This window comes from Trichechus manatus, unplaced genomic scaffold (genome assembly GCF_000243295.1).
Source record: "Trichechus manatus latirostris isolate Lorelei unplaced genomic scaffold, TriManLat1.0 scaffold00074, whole genome shotgun sequence".
Lineage (NCBI taxonomy): Eukaryota > Metazoa > Chordata > Mammalia > Sirenia > Trichechidae > Trichechus > Trichechus manatus.
In genome coordinates, this window is record NW_004444010.1 from 9,585,448 (window position 1) to 9,603,328 (window position 17,881).

At 38.0% G+C, this 17,881-nt stretch overlaps 1 protein-coding gene across 4 annotated transcripts in view; it reads left to right on the forward strand.

The window, feature by feature from the left end:
- The window catches only part of MAP3K1 (mitogen-activated protein kinase kinase kinase 1), a 77,799-nt gene extending 68,242 nt beyond the window's left edge, over positions 1-9,557 (forward strand). For all 4 annotated transcript variants that reach the window (XM_023734983.1, XM_023734984.1, XM_023734985.1 and 1 more), the window contains 5 exons: positions 594-756; positions 2,125-2,256; positions 3,132-3,274; positions 4,161-4,292; positions 7,080-9,557. In XM_023734983.1, the coding sequence (XP_023590751.1) occupies positions 594-756; positions 2,125-2,256; positions 3,132-3,274; positions 4,161-4,292; positions 7,080-7,229 (720 nt within the window). In that variant the 3' untranslated portion in view covers positions 7,230-9,557. The remainder of the gene's footprint in view (positions 1-593; positions 757-2,124; positions 2,257-3,131; positions 3,275-4,160; positions 4,293-7,079) is intronic.
- The last annotated feature ends 8,324 nt before the right edge of the window (positions 9,558-17,881 follow it).

Below are 17,881 nucleotides of genomic sequence, written 5' to 3' on the forward strand. Positions count from 1 at the left end.
TTTAAACTTTGAGAAACCTGAACTTCGAAGTAGATATTGCCAATGCTCCGAAAGCATCATGAGTTCCATTATTAAGCGTGATGATTGTAAGATGCAGTATCGAGATGGGCCTTATAGAAGCATTTTTGTTTTCCTTTTTATAGTTAACAGAGGTATAGTGTCATACTCCTCTTAGCAATATGTTACTGGTGCAGTACCATCTTGGGATTTCTGTGGTGCACTTTTTGTAGTGAGCACATATACGAAAATGATAAAGCTTCCTTTTTCAAATCATGTTTGTTCTTTTTCCATGATTAGGCTTTTCTTGTTTTTTACTCTGTCTTCAGACAGTTAGAATATTGGTTATGTCCCAATTTTGAGTTATTTTTCTAATATTTCAGTGCTTCTTAAGCTAGGCTCTTATTGTCTGAGAGTCTGACTTGACTTGTAAGTAAAGAATACGTATACTGTGTCCATGAACATAAAAGCTATCTGCTAATTAATATATAAGCTAATTTGGATTTGTCCATTTTAGATCAGATTGTTAATGAAAATTATAAATAGAAATTCATCAGAATTCAAAACAGCTCTGTAAACATGTTTGTTTGAAACAGGTGACATACGTCAGAAACACATCTTCTGAGCAAGAAGAAGTGGTGGAAGCATTAAGAGAAGAGATAAGAATGATGAGTCATCTGAATCACCCCAACATCATTAGGATGTTAGGCGCCACATGTGAGAAGAGCAATTACAATCTCTTCATCGAATGGATGGCAGGTATATTCATGTGTTAAATTATAAATAATAGGTACATGGCTTTAACTTCCTGCTTGATATTAAATTTAGGAAAACAGTTTAATGAACACTTCTTATTTTTATCAAATAGTTCGATAGTTTTATCAAATTGCCCCAGTATATTAGTATGAACTGTAAATGTAAATACCTTACGCTTTGTCTTATATTTAAATATAGATAAAATATTCACTAGCTACCTTTTAATTTTTTCCATTGTTTCTTTTAAAGTGATCGTATAGCATTGTTTCATAAGAATAATTATGTATAAGACCCAGGAGCCCTGGTGGCACAGTGGTTAAGCACTCAGCTGCTCACCAAAAGGTTGATGGTTTGAACCCACCAGCCACTCCATGGGAGAAAGATGTGGCAGTCTGCTTCTGTAAAGATTACACCCTTGGAGACCCTATGGGCCAGTTCTCCTCTTTCCTGTAGGGTCACTATGAGTCAGAATCGACTCAGTGGCAACAGGGTTTTATGTATAAGACCCAAATTTTCCAGGTGGTTATCATTAATTAAACAGTTCTACTGGATTTTTTGGTTAATGGGGCAATATAAAAATAAAGTTACTAATTAAGATATAGTTTGGAAAAACTTATCACAGGTAAACTAGCACTAAAGCATAAAGCTGAGCCGTATCATCTACTCAAACAAATACAGGCTAAATTTTATTTTGTGTCATAGAATGTGTACCATAAAGTTAATGACTTGAGATGTGATGAAGAGGTAAGTGCTTATTTTAACTTCGTAATTTTTTGTATTTAAAGAGTGCATTTCTGTTCACAAACCAGTTGTTTACTACCTTATCTGATGTTGGCCTTCATAAAGACATAAAGAGTGGCTAGGCTGAGTAATTCAAACACTGCTTTTAACTGAGGCTGATTGAGCATGGGACTCGGGCCAGGTCAGAGCTAGTAAATGGTAGGATACGGAGCCTAACTCGGCATTTTCTGGCTCCTCCCTCAAGCTTTTTACCTTCTGCTAAATCACATGTGTTGGCACTGTTTACTTCAGTCATTAAGTGTTTTGTATATTTTGGTTGAGAAGGCAGAAAGGTGGATTACACATTTCAAAAATAGTTCTACTCAAAATTGTTCATTTTCAAAGCTTTCTGAAATCTTGGCCCTCTAGCAACTAGTCCCATGAGGGCTCTGGGAAAAGGTTTCCTAGTTGATAGATTTTTGAATGTGTTAGTTTTTAAATTAGTTTTACTTTTGAGGCAGGATATAAATTCAACATTTCAATGTGAATGTGATCTTCCATGCAGTGTAAGCTTAAGTAACCAAAGTGTGGTAAACAATTTTATTTCTGGCTTAAGTTGATAATTATTACTTTTTTATATTTGTCTTATAGGCGGATCTGTGGCTCATTTGCTGAGTAAATATGGAGCCTTCAAGGAATCAGTAGTTATCAACTACACTGAACAGTTACTTCGTGGCCTTTCGTATCTCCATGAAAACCAGATCATTCACAGAGATGTCAAAGGTAGTAATTCTTTTAATTATTATATAGTGGCAATAAGAAGAAAACGAATGTAGTTTTAAAACTTGGTCCTTTGATGATAATTTCTAACTTGAGATTAAATATAGGGTTGTTTCTCCTGACTAAGTCAAAGAATACAAGAAAAGGATATTGAGTACCAGAGAGACTGGGACTGTTAGTTGATGGCAGAGCCAGATGTATAACCCAGGTTTCCTGATTCTCTGACTTACTCTCGTGATGTATTGCCTCTCAGAAAGTTTCTGTTGCCAGTTTTGTTTAGAATAATTGATACATCACAAAAAAAATTTTAAGAAAAATCTTCTACAATCTTTTGCAATTCCCATTTGTTTTTATTAAGAGCGACTTTAGTTTTCTGTCATGAACCTCTTTAGCTAGTGTTTGACATAATATATTCAATTAATTTTATAAGATTAATTTTTGGAATCAAGCTTTAATTATAAAGTCGTAGCATATAGTTTGAATTGGCCTAGCTTAGTATGTTTCAACTTTGTCTTAAAATGTAAACTATACCCAAATTTGGACTTTAGGGAAAGATTTTGTTGGGAATCATTGAAGTTGTCAGCACTTACTCTTAAAGTTTCACTGAATCTCTGCCTTCATCTCCTTGTGCCTTAATACTTTGTTCTTCAGATTTTCCCTCTGAGGCTTTAGATTTTTATTTATTTTGTACTGTAGAGACCTATGTTCCTTTAACAATGATGAAGTGAAGTGAAAGGGAAACTTTATTTCTCTGAACCTCTGACATGTAGTACACTTCTTTCTTCCGCTGACTCGTTTCATTAGTGATGTTTTACTGGGTTTTAATCTGCCCATACTTTTGATTTAACCTGCAATGTCATTTGCTGTTTTGTTGACAGGTGCCAATTTGCTAATTGACAGCACAGGTCAGAGGCTAAGAATTGCAGATTTTGGAGCTGCAGCCAGGTTGGCGTCAAAAGGAACTGGTGCAGGAGAGTTTCAGGGACAATTACTGGGGACAATTGCATTTATGGCACCTGAGGTGAGAAGCTGCTTTGAGTTTGATAGGAGAAAATATTTTAGAGTTCTGCGTGACAGCATTATACCAAATCGTTTTGCATTGGTATTTATTATGTGCTTATCAATTAGAAGTCCGTGACTCTAAAGATAAGTTTTTAATAATATCCTTAATTTCAGCCCTTTATCCTAGGCTTTCCATCTCTGTTTTGACAAAATTCAAAAAAGTGTATTAATAAATTTGTTTAAAAGCTATTTCTAATGAAGAATTGTTGGGTAATCTATCACAGTTGTTTTGTAGTAAATGCAAAGTGCACATAATTGAAATATTAAAAAATTAAAAGTTTATCTCTATTCCAAAGACGGAACCCTGGTGGCATAGTGGTTTAGAGCTCAGCTGCTAACCAAAAGGTCAGCAGTTTGAATCCACCAGCTGCTCCTTGGAAACCCTATGGGGCAGTTCCAGTCTGTCCTATAGGGTTGCTGTGAGTCGGAACCGACTCGACAGCACCTAACAACAACATTCCCGAAAGAGATGACCACACAGTAGCAGGTCTCATCAGTAGTGGATGAAGTTTAACTAAGCATTGCTGTTCTGAATTCGGCCCCTTTTGTATTCATAGCTCTTCGTGTTCATACATAGTGATCACTGTTGTCATCTTGCTCCAGTTTACCAAGAGCAGTGGGGCTGCTTTGAAATTCAGTGATGTGACTCTTCTTCAGAATCTCACAGTTCTCCAGAATACCTTTGTGCCACATGGAAAATTAAGCTTGTTAATGAAATAAAGGAGACATGAAGTAGTCCATATAATTGCTGAGGCAGTACCATTACTGTTTGTACTCTACTACAAAATAGCTTTCTCTTTTTTTAATGGGTCGTATTTCCAGATTAGCTCTCTGCTTTATTTTAGGTACTAAGAGGTCAGCAGTATGGTAGGAGCTGTGATGTGTGGAGTGTTGGCTGTGCTATTATAGAAATGGCTTGTGCTAAACCACCTTGGAATGCAGAAAAACACTCTAATCATCTGGCTTTGATATTTAAGGTAATTGTGAAATAAAAATTACTCTCACAGGTTCTCTTCAACTATCAATCTAATGTGAAAGTATATCTTCCTTGAAATAAATATATCTGTAGATATTGCCAGGAATGTATATGGTGTGATGAACCTTGGTGTCATGTAATGTCATGGAAAGAGCACTTTTGTATATATGTCCTTTTAAGCTTCAGATCTTCTTCATTTGACTTGCTCTTTTAAAAACTTCAGTTGTATGTTTAATGAATGTAAACTTTAAAAATCTGATGCTCTTCATATATTGTACATAATACAAAAATTTTAATCTGATTTACTATTTTCTGTATTTCAAAAATTCACACCCACATCAGCTGCCAAATACTGTCTGTTCTGCGTTTTGACAGCTCTCAAGTCCACTCTCTGTTTCCACCACAGAATTAGTGTAATGGTTGAAATGTGTAGTTTTTGAGTCAGGCATGTGGTTAACAGCATAGGTTTTGGAGTCTTAACAGGTTTGGTTTCAAATCCTGGCTCCACCCTTAATGGCCATGTGACTTTGGCAAAAAATGTCTCTACCCTCTGTTTTCTCATTTGTGGAATAGGTGTAATAATAGCACCTACTTGATGGGATTATTATGAGGAATAAACAAAATCACCCCTGGGCCCACGTAAAGCACTTAACTTACACAATCCCCTCTCAGAGTCAGATGGCTAGTATTAGTCCTCCGAGCTGGACCTCCAGCCCCTCTCACCTGCTATAACCTCTTCCCCCAAACTCCTCCGGTCCTTCCCATGCGAATACACCTTCCTCAATCACCTCTCTAATCAAAGCTAGTTTGTGTTACCACTCTCTTGCTCCATTCTGCCATACTTCCCTGGACCCCATTTGTATGTGGTTCAAATTCTCATTTTCATTAAGCCCACATCCAGTGTTCCTCTTTCTGCCTAGGCTTTCCTTCACACGCCTCCTGCAACACCTTCCCCAGCTCCCACAGCTCTTCAGGATGTACCTGTGTCTCCCACTTCCTCTGTGTTGGTCTGATACCTCCTTTCTCAAACTCTGAGCTTCTTTTAGGACCCTTCGTGTCTGATTCATTTATGTTCCTTCCGTAGAGTCTTGTACAGGAGTTGCTTAATGAATAATTCGTAGCTAGGATAAATTTGAAAGTTTGATGTGATTTTCAGAGTTTTGGTGAAACCACAAATAAAATAGAAAAACAGCTTTTTCAAACACTCCCTGTTTGTATAGTATAAATTGCTGTAGCACGTTTTTTTAAGAGGATGATTTGGCACTATCTGCTAATAAAATGCACTTACTCTTTGACTCGGCCGTGCCGATTATTAGAAGTTTCTAGATTTACCTGTCGAATGTTGCCAAGATCAGGGATATCCATTGTAATACCAAAAACGTGAACTAACTGAAGTGTTCAGCAATAAGAGAGTGGTAAAATTATATATTCGTTGTAAAACTATACAGAAATTATAAAGAGTAGTATAAAGCTATTGGTGTTGACGTAGAAAGTGCTCTGAGATACATTAATAAGTGAAAAAAGCAAGGTGTATAAAGTACTCCTTTCGTAGACATTTTATGAAGAAAATCTAAGACGTGAATACAGGTCGTCTCAGATTTACAACGTATTCAAATTACAACGAACCACACTTAACGACCATCTGTTTTTGGGGGGCTTTTTTTTGGGGGGGTACATCTTCTCAGTAGAAGTATGTACCACATACGATGTTTCAGTGCATAATTTGCTGATGTTATCATTCTCAGATGTAGTATTTCCAGCCCCCGGAGACAAATAAAGATCGGATTTATAAAGATACTGGTAACAAAAGGCAATAATAATGAAAACTGAAGGAAAAAAAAAATGAGGTCTTTGACTTGTGTCAGAACCAACTTACAATAGAGCAGTTGTCAGAATGGAACCCCATCGCAAGTGGGGTGGCTTTTTTCCACGCCACCGAAGGAAACACAAGAAATTGTTAGCAACCATTATATTTGGGGAGAGGAAGAAGAAGGAGTTTCATCTTTGTTTTGTATTTTTCCTTTTTATGGATGTGTAAGATGTGTAGGTATCAGCTGAGTATATCTTGGTACAGGATCATGAGCTTTTAATTTTTTTTTCTCTGTATTCCTTTCATTTTTTTTTAACTCAGAGCATTCAGAAAATTACTGGGTTAGCGGAGCAGAGAGCTTTTATGTGGTTAGGAGAGTATATAGATGAGTTTAAATTATTTAGATTTATTCTTAACCTGTTTATCAAAAAATCAGTTCTTCCTAGTGTGTTTGATACTAAGAATTAGTATTTATCCAACATTGAAGAAAAATATTTATCCAACATTGAAGAAAAATAATCAACGCACTTCTGTTTCTGGTGTATTAAATTGACTGGCCAGGTTTAGTCTTTCTTACTCTGAATAGCTTTCTCTGCAGAAAAGGTAGAAAACATGCAGTGAAGCAAAGAGGACAAACCCAGAGAATGAATTTGAGGAAAGCAGAATTCATTTGAGTAAATACTTCCTGCCTGATTGTTTTGAAATACTTGGCCTTATTCATTTGAGACAGTAAGGAAAACTGTAGATCCGTATCTAAGCAGGATGCATTTGCTTAAATTCTAAAATTTGAAGAATTCTTAGAGGAAACCTCCCATCCAGTGGATGGGTTTTTCCACGGACTCTTCTGATAGCAGAAAGTTTGCCTGCTTCTGCTTCAGTTCCTCTGTGTAGAGGTTATGAAATATATGCATGCATACTTCTAAATATCAAAAGTTCCAACTGTGAAAATCTTCAAAGCTTTGTGTTTTTCTCCTGCAGATTGCTAGTGCAACTACTGCTCCATCGATTCCTTCACATCTGTCTCCCGGTTTACGAGATGTGGCTCTTCGTTGTTTAGAACTTCAACCTCAGGACAGACCTCCATCAAGAGAGCTACTGAAGCATCCAGTCTTCCGTACTACGTGGTAGCCAATTATACAAATAAACTATTAACGGAGACAGGATGCTCAACAAGAGGATAAGAACTTTTGTGGGGAACCACGTTGATAATCTGCGGGCCTTCATGCCACTGAACAGCTATGAACGAGGCCAGTGGGGAACCCTTACCTAAGTATGTGATTGACAAATCATGATCTGTACCTAAGCTCAGTATGCAAAAGTCCACAACTTGTGCAGAAACTGTAAACTGTGCCTTTCAAAGAACTGGCCCTAGGTGAACAGGAAGCAATGAAGTTTGCATGACTAAATGACAGAAGCGTAATTTAATTTTTTTTGGAGCACTTTTTCAGCAATATTAGCAGCTGAGGGGCTCAGGATATTTTAATGTTTCAATTACTCTTCCATTTTGTATCATGATCAGGAGCAGGGGATTCTGCAATTCCGTTTTTTTTTTTTTCTTATGTCACTGGCTATAAAAATCAGTATCTGCCTTTTTTAGGTCAGACTATGCTATGAGGAGCAGTAAATACATATTTTTTTAAAAGGTGATAATTTCTTTCTGACCCACAGTTGACCTTTATTTTTTTAAATGCCTGCGCAGTTGTGGTTTATTGTGCATTTTACTGTTGACCCATTCATTTCGTTTTTGGAAATTATGGTTCTGTATTTTCATTACACCTTCATCTTTGTTTAATATTCAGGGAAAGGTGATCTTTTCAAACCAGAAAAAAATATATAACTAGGTATGAACTAGAGTTCATTAAATATCTTGCTGTTGCAAGAGTTTTTACATACAGGTTTAATTTTGTTTTTTAAATTGGAATATGATAAAATACTACCTTCATTGAGTCAGTAACTGCTCTTATTGTGCAGGTTAAATATAAGTTAAATGAAAATCAGCTATTCTCTGTGATGCAGCTCGCAACCAAGATCAAGATTACTATGAATTGATTTCAACTTTTTAAATATATCAGCTTCTTTTGTCAAATTGTAGGAAACTTCACACCATAAGACAGGTTTAAGTCTTACTCTGTATGTAACAATCCATCCTTCACCATCACCGCTGATGATAACGTGTACCTGCTGTTTTCCTTCTGCCACGCGTCATCTCTGCAGTAAGTCTGGCCAATAGATAATAAAAGGAGAATTACTCAATCACCGATGAGGAATGGTGTTGTTAAGCAAAAGTCTTCTTTGAGCTTAGAAAGATAAGTGAAATTCAATTTCATTTACATACTATTTCCTTGGATTTTGCACAGTTATCTAATGGTTTTAGTCTGGAGTTGAATTCAGATGCATAGAATCCTGAAGGAAAATGGCAGCTCTTTTATCCTTTTTGTGAGTCTTTTAAATCAAGTACTGATTAAGTATTTAATACAACTTTTTAAGATTTTAAGTTTTTAACTCTTCAGAAGCCAGTTGAATTGTTGCAGAGTGAAATTGAATTGGTTATTCTCCAAGACTCAGGATAAACTAAATAAGCTATATAGAGTACATTTAAAATGTACAACACAAATTGGAAGTAAAATAAGTTACAAGATAAGTTTACAGGGATATATTGCTTATAATTTTTAAAAGGCAGTTTTTTTTTTTATGTGATTGTGTTTCTTAGTGAAATTTTACATTCCTTTGTTTTGAAAGATTGGCAATATTTGAAGAGTTAAAAGAAAAATAGTACCGAAATGTGAAGTTTGGTAGCTCTAAATGTGTTGTACTTGACTTTTCTATTTCCTTTTTCTTTTTTTTTTTTTGACTACTTAGAATTTTCACAATTCTAATAAGATTGTTCCAAGTCTTTTCATGTGCAAGCTTTAAAGGATGCACTCTTGCCATTTTGTGTACTGGAAGATCATTTGTCAGATTAATACTGTGTCTGACAGAAATGTAAACTGTATAAACTGAGGAACCTCAGCTAATCAGTATTACTTTGTAGATCACCATGCCCACCACATTTCAAACTCAAACTGCCTCTAGATGTCAAAATCCATTTTGTTTGAGTTTGCAGTTCCCTCAGCTTGCTGGTAATTGTGGTGTTTTTTGTTTTGTTTTGTTTTGTTTTCAATGCAAATGTGATGTAATATTCTTATTTTCTTTGGATCAAAGCTGGACTGAAAATTGTATTGTGTAATTATTTTTGTGTTCTTAATGTTATTTGGTACTCAAGTTGTAAATAACGTCTACTGCTGTTTATTCCAGTTTCTACTACCTCAGGTGTCCTATAGATTTTTCTTCTACCAAAGTTCACTTTCACAATGAAATTATATTTGCTGTGTGACTATGACTCCTAAGACTTCCAGGGCTTAAGGGCTAACTTCTATTAGCACCTTACTGTGTAAGCAAATGTTACAAAAAAAAAAATCTCTGGGTTAAGAAAATTTGGCTTAAATGTATCCTTTGTTATTTTAAATATATCAAGATATTTTAATTAAAATTTTTACCCCATTGAACCAATTTTATAGTATTTGTACCTATTTTGGTGTTTTGTCTTTATAGTAAATAAAAGTTTTTGAACAAAGGTTACTTGTCACTTCTATTTATTTTGAAATAATTTCAAACTTAAAAGTTTCAAGAACACTACGAAGAACTCACATATACCTTTTACCCAAAAACCCGATTCAGATTTTACCAGCTGCACAATAATATCCTTTATAGTAAAAGGATCCAAACCAGGATCACGTGTTGCTCTTAGTTGTCGTGTTTCTCATCACTTAGGTTCGTGTTCAGTCCTGAACTGTTCCTCAGTCCTTCCTTGACCTTCATAACCTTAACATATTTTAAGATTACAGATTATTGTTTTATAGAAATGCCTCAGTTTGAGTTTATCTGACGTTTCCTTATGCTTAGGTTCAGCAAATCGTATCAGGAGGCCCATGAGGTCTTTCTGTCCCATTGCTTTCGCGTAGGCCTCTCAACTATAAAGTTACTCTTTTCCCTTTATAATTAATAACCACCTTTATAATAAGTATTTTGTGGGAGTAATACTTTGAAACTACGTAAATACCCAGTTCCTCATCCAACCTTAGCTCTCTGCTTTTAGCTTTCTTGCCTGAATTATTACTCTGATGGTTACCAAATGGTGATTTTCTAGTTCCTTCATTCCTTCTATATATTTTATTATCATTTTGCTGTAAGGAAAAGCTTTTTCTTCTCATTATTTACTGACATCACAGTGGACTTGTGGATTCCTGTTGTATTCAATGAGATAAAATCCATTATTATCATCACTTAATTGCTCAAATTGCCTCATATTTGGCCAGTGGGAGCCTCTCCGCTAGCTTCTGTCTTTTGACAAGCTGTCTTTATTCTTGGAGCATTGTCTTGCTTTCAGACCCATCTTCTGCATTCCCTGGAAAAAATCAGCCATTTTCCCAAAGAATCCTGATTCCTTTGATGGAGACTGGCACTTTACAACCTAGATCTGGGTGCTAGATAGGCTCATTGCTACTACTGTCACTGTTCCCAGTTCTCTTGGCAGACAGAATATATATGTGTATATACACACACGTGTGTGTATGTGTGTAAACCAACAAAAAAACCAAACCCACTGCCGGCAAGTCAGTTCCGACTCATAGTGACCCTATAGGATAGAGTAGAACTGCCCAACAGGGTTTCCAAGGAGCAGCTGGTGGATTCGAACTGCTGACCTTTTGTTTAGCAGCCGTAGCTCTTAACCACTATACCACCAAGGTTTCCATGTAAACACACAAACATAAACCATGAGTTCACATCAGTCTTCCAGTTCTGATCTGACACCACTGGGTTCATTCAAGCTTTCCCTCTGTCCATATTTGTAACTTCCTTTTCTGACAGAAACCTGGCTCTCATTATCCTCAATATATTGATTTTATTTGTTCAGTTCCCCCATATGTAACCAGTGTCCTGATCCCCGTCTCCACCCCACTCAGCTGCCTGCCTCGTGTCCTGCTGGACTGCCCTCATTGCAGCCTGCCTAATGGTGTTTTGACAAAAAAAAGGAAAACTTTAAGTTCTTTTATAAAATCATAAATAAAAATTATGCCTATTTTTTACAGTCTGTCTTGTGTAGTTTGACATGTTAGATCCAGAAAAAAAAACCATTCAGACTCATAGCGACAGTATTAGGACAGAGTAGAACTGTCCCATAGGGTTTTCAAGGAGCTGCTGATGGATTTGAACTGCAACCTTTTGGTTAGCAGCTGTAGCTCATGGTAATTCTTAACCACTGTGCCACCAGGGCTACAAATGTTAGATACTTTAACATAAATACTACTGTTCCCAGACAGCATAGATTAAATTTGATTCAGTTCACGTGGCTTTTTTATAGTATGTGGTATAAAAAGCATAAAAACTGTCTTATGTTAAACTGTTGGGAAGGGAAATGATGATTGATTCACCGTCTCCTATTTGTCAGGTGTGCAAAGGAGGAAACAAGGTCATTTGAATGTTTCTGCCATTCACACTACACCAGGGAACTCACCTGGTCTGCCCCACAATCTTTGGTTGGGTGGCGGCAGTTTCCGCTTTCAGCCTTCATGTTCCTGCTCACTAGTCATTTCTCACATGATCAAACTTGATCAGAAGAAACTAGAGGATCCACCCTGCAAGGTAGTTAATGTCACAGAGTAAATTAACTGAGGTCAGAAGCCCTTTTGTGTCTTTACATTTGTTAAAGTTTCTGTAGACTTTGATTTAAAACATCTTTTTAACTAGGTTTTTGGATATTTTTGCTGAAGAGTACACTTCGGTCATTTCAGGAGAATATAAACTCTAAGAAAACCTTTTTTTGCCTTTGAAGAATTAAGAAAATCGGTTTAAAATGACAATTGATAAGTGGTAACTTTGGTGAAGGGTAAGATAGTGCACGATACTGGGGAAGCCAGCACACTTATACAAGGAAAGGTCATGGAAGCTCCACAGATAAATCCAAAATCCCTGAGGGACCAAATTGCTGGGCAGAGGGCTGTGGGGACCATGGTCTCAGGGAACATCTAGCTCAATTGGCATAACACAGTTTATAAAGAAAAATGTTCTACATTCTACCTTGGTGAGTAGCGTCTGGGGTCTTAAAAGCCTGTGAGCAGTCATCTAAGATACTCCACTGCTCTCACCCCTTCGGGAGCAAGGGAGAATAAAGAAAACAAGATACAAGGGAAAGATTAGTCCAAAGGACTGGTGGACCACAACTACCACAGCCTCCACCAGACTGAGTCCAGTACAGCTAGATGGTGCCCAGCTACCACTGACTGCTCCGACAGGGATCACAACAGAGGATCCCGGACAGAGTTGGAGAAAAATGTAGAACAAAATTCTAACTCACAGAAAAAGACCAGACTTACTTCGGGCCTGACAGAGACTGGAGAAACCCCAAGAGTAGGGACCCCAGACACACTTTTAGCTCAGTAATGAAGTCACTCCCGAGGTTCCCCCTTCAGCCAAAGATTAGACAGTCCCATAAAGCAAAACGAGACTAATGGGGCACAACAGCCCAGGGACAAGGACTAGAAGGCAGGAGGGGATGGGAAAGCTGGTAATAGGGAACCCAAGGTTGAGAAGGGACAGTGTTGACATGTTGTGGGGTTGTTAACCATTGTCATAAAACAATATGTGTACTAACTGTTTAATGAGAAACTATTCTGTAAACCATCTGAAGTACAATTTAAAAAAATCAGTTTATTCTATTGCTCCTTGATTCTATGTAAATGATATTAGTAATTTTATAAAATTACCAAATATGCAGGTTAGATAGAATCTAGAAAAAAGTGTTGAGGTATTGTGCTCATATGGGAATGCTCATGACTGCATTTGTGTACTGATACAGTAATTCACCTGTTATAAAAAAAAAATGCATGAAATACCACAGTCAGCAGGGAAAACAGTGACTAGTGGATACTTAGGCAATTTGCCATCTTTCTATGTCATGCCACTTTTTAGATTTGTCATTTTAAAATGTTTGCTGGAAGCATAAATCTCAGAGGTTGAACTGATATAAAGAGGAAAGGAAGGGTCTTTAAAATAGGTGGTGACAACAGCCTCTCAGACTACAGAGCCTGAGATGTGACCTGGGTCGAATCTGGCTCTGCCACCTACCAGCTGTGTCACCCCATTCAGCTTTCTGAACTTCCATTTCTGCATCTATAAAAGGAAAGTGATGGAGGAGTAGAAGTAAGGGAATTTATGTAGATAGCCTAGAACAGTGCCAGGCACATAGTGGATGTATACTATGTGTATGAATGAATGAGTGACCCAAAGGTCACACACTGAAACGCCTGTGGGGCTAGAAATGCACTTGGCAGGGCCTCAGCAGATCTGAAACTTCATTACAAATTCAGGCCCGAGGTGGGCCATGATCGCCATACGGGGATGAAAAGCCAGTGCCGCCACAGCCTCAAAATTTTCAAGAGAAGCTGGAAGTCTGGTTTTTATGTGCAATTTCCTAATGTTTGAACACGGGAGACTAATTCAATTTTTTTAATAAGAACTGTAGGCCAAACAGCAGGCTGGATTTGGCTATGTGTGGCTGGCCACTTTTTGACCTCTGACCTGAATCCAGGCTTACAAAAGAAAAGGAAAGTAGAAAATTGGAGGGGAATTTCAGCTTTAGGAAATTGTCTCCTAGGATACATGAGATGAAGGGAAAGTAGAGAAGCTGATTACAGATGCCAGAGAACCTCTGAGGTGAAAACTAATGTCTAATTACACACTAATGTGAACTGCTTACTAGTAAAGCCAAATTATCATGTAGCAAATTATGCATATATAGCATTCAAGTGAGCCATCACAGTGTTATAGTTAACTTTGTGAGTCTTCCTTTATTACAATAGATAACTGCGTGATCTGTGACTAAAAGAACTCCATCCAGGACGGAAACCAGTGTCATCACTTTGTAGGCAACCTGGCATCACTCTAGCCCCACTTTCTTTGTATCTCCCTCAGTTCACAGCCTCACCAGATCTGCAGAGGTAGAACTAGGCTAAGCTGATGTCATGAGGGGCAAAGCCTTCATACCCCAAAGTTCCTTGTCCACACAATGCTGAAATGCCTATTATAGTTTTTTGAGGGGATGACTAAGTGCTAGCTTCCCTTAAAGTCAATTCGCTTAATGAGATTTTTCAACATCCATCCAGACGGACTGAGAGAATGCGGGTAGAAGGGGGAGGAAGGAGGAGAAAGAAAGAGGTGCGGGGAGATCCCGAAAAATCTTTGCAGGTAGTTGCATGCTCTTATTTGTACTTTAGAAAGATCACTCTAGCAGAATCTTGAAAAAAGAATCAAATGGAGCAATACAAGAGGCAAGGAGAAAGAGGCAATTGCAGTACCCAGATGAGAAATTATGAGAGCCCAAGTGAAGGTACAGGACAGTGGTAGAATTCTCACCTTCCATGCAGGAGACCTGCATTCGATTTCTGGCCAGTGCCCCTCAAGAACAGCCTTGTTCATCTGTCAGTGAAGGCTTGCATGTTGCTATGATGCTGAACAGGTTTCACAGAGCTTCCAGACTCAGATGGACTAGGGAGAAAATCAGCCAATGAAAAACGTATTCATCACAATGGTACTATCTGCAACTGATCATGAGGATGACACAGGACCAAGCAGCGTTTCATTCCACTGTGCATGGGTCACCATGAATTGGGAGCCAACTCAATGGCAGCGAAACATAACAATTAGTGAAGGTTGTTGTTGTTGTTAGGTGCTGTCGAGTCAGTTCTGACTCAGCGACTCTATGTACAACAATGAAACACTGCCTGGTCCTGTGCCATCCTCACAGTCGTTGTTATGCTTGAGCCCATTGTTGCAGCCACCGTGTCATTCCATCTCATTGAGGGTCTTCCTCTTTTTCGCTGACCCTCTCCTTTACCAATCATGATGTCCTTCTCCAGGGAATGATCCCTCCTGATAACATGTCCAAAGTATGTGAGACAAAGTCTCACCATCCTCACTTCTAAGGAGCATCCTGGGTGTACTTCTTCCAAGACAGATTTGTTTGTTCTTTTGGCAGTCCATAGTATATTCAATATTCTTTGCCAACAGCATAATTCAAAGGTGTCAACTCTTCTTTGGTCTTCCTTATTCATTGCCTAGCTTTCACATGCATATGAGGCAATTGAAAACACCATGGCTTGGGTCAGGCACACATTAGTCCTTAAAGTGACATCTTTGCTTTTTAAATACTTTAAAGAGGTCATGGAAATGAGGAGAAGGAGATATCTGAGAGAGATTTGAAAGGCAGAATTGAAAGACTGTAGAATAGTTGTTGGAAGGTGGAGGGTGGATCATGGGGGGATCATAGAATGATGTCAAGGATGCTTTTCTTATCCTAGTTTGGTCACTTGGTTGGATAGTGGTGCCATTCACTGAGACAAGGAAACCACAGAGAGAGCAGATTTGAGGATACGGTGGGCTTTGAACATGTTAAATTTGAGATGTCTGTAAGATATCCAAGTGGAAATTTCTAGTAATATTGAATATACATATCACTACCTGCAGAGATATTTTGGTTTTAAGTAATAAATTTGAACACCATCAGCATATAAATGGTAATTGAAGCCATTGATAAATCATTTAGGATTGTACACAGGTGCATATAAAAGTGGCTTGACCACATAGGAATTTTGCTCACATGTAAGTCCAAAGGTAGACAGCCCAGGCTGGTGCATTAGCCCCATGGGTCATCAATGTTTTTGTCTTTTATCTTTCCACTCCACTCTTCTTAGCATAAGACTTTCATCCTTAGGTCCCTAATCTACAATTCGGGAAAGAAAGTGGAAAACAAAAAGGCAGTGACCTGTGTCCCGAAAGCACGAACATTCCTTAAAACCCACCGTAGATTTTCACTTGCACCTCATTTGGCCAGAACTCCCTAGCATAAGGGAGTCCGAGAAGACTGAACATAAAATAGACAACTTATAGCATCTACCACAATGGAAGTAGGTAAGATTGCTCAAGGATAGTATGTTCGGTGAGAAGAAAAGACTAAGACTGGAATCCTGATGAAGACAAAGATTTAAGGCACAGGCAGAGAGGAAGCTGGACAGATGAAGGAGACAAGAGGTAATGTTCAAAAAACTAGGAGAGCACTGGGTCAGGGAAATCAAGGGAGGAGAGAATTTTAAGGAAAGGTCAATAGTTTCAGAAGCCACAACTGTCAGGTTAGATAAGGACTGAAGTCTCAGAAGGTAAGTGGCAAGGACCATTCCAGTGGAGCAGGTTGGAAAAAAGCAAGATTGTAGTTGGTTGGGAAGTAAAAGGGAAACGTGGCCATGGAGATAAGGACTATAGCCTACTTTGTCAAATTGTTTGTCTAGGAGCAAAAGAGACATAGGGAAGTAGTCCAGAGGGGGACATAGGCCCAAATAAAGAAACACGAATACTTGACACGGCTGAAAAGGCTACTTTCATGGTCTGGCTTCTGCACACTTCACCTCCCGAACTATCACTATCTCCTGACCAAGATACCTTTCCGGTCATCACTATTTCCCAGCATAGGGCATGATGTCTCTTGCCATCACACTCCTCTACCAGGACACCCTGTCCCTGTCTTCACTTGACTGACTCCTTCTCATCTTCAAGGCTTAATTTTAATTCCTCTAGGAAGTCACCTCTACCCAGGCTGAGTCAGATGACTCCCTCCTGTAATGCTTCCCAGCTTCTTTTTGCCCTTTCCACTCTGTGTCATAACATTTGAGTTAATTATGTCTTTCATATTATGAGACTGAGTTTTGCAGCTGAAGGAAAACTATCTTATTTATTTCCGTATCCTCCATGACTAATACAGGGGCTGAAACATACTCAGCTTAGGTCTGTTGAACTAAATGGCAAGGAAAAACAATAGACTTTAAAAATGCAGTTGATTTGTAACCTTATTAAAATACTTGTAACTTAGGTAATGAATGAACAAGTTTGTGACTATTCATGCTCAGTGTGATATAGTCAAAGGACAAAAAAATGCAAAGAAATATGTGGCATTGCTGACATAATTTTGAAAGTATTTTGTATATTGTAGGATAAAGTAAACATATTGATGTTAAGAACCAGGGTTCTCCCTGTAGGAGAAGAAAGATACAAACATGAATGGGGGAACGTAAAGAAGAATCAGATGGCATTAAATTTCAATTGGAGATGAATTTATGATTTTTTTAATATATAGTTTCTAGTAACAATGAGTTCCTAGATCTCGTCTCCTAAAGCCCACTCCCTAACTAAAAAGAAACAGATCTGGGGTAAGAAGGTAGAAAGTCCGCCTAACATGTTTTGCTGTTGTAAAATCAATCACAAAGTGCTCAAAGACTAATGGGGGCATGTCAAAAGGACACAGCTTGAAAGGGCTCCTACAAACAAAATTTGTGGCAGTTTGATCATCAAACGGAATAATGATGGTAGGGAATTATAATACTCTGAGTGAAAAAAAGATCCATACTGATTACTAGGTAGAAAGGGGTGGGAGAGAAAAAGCTGTTCTGCCAGCTAATAAATGATCTAATGAATACAGTCGTAACGAATTAGAAACATCATTTTGCAAACAAACTCCAGTGTAATAATAGACTCAGACAAGGATCATAATTGATGCTGAAACATTGGGTAAAATATTGTTGGGGAACAGAATATTCACCCGGTCTCAAAGCATCACTCTACAGATTACTCAATAATTACCAAGGAGAACAGATATCATTCAATGGAAGTCTGTTAGTTACCACTTTAACAAAGTG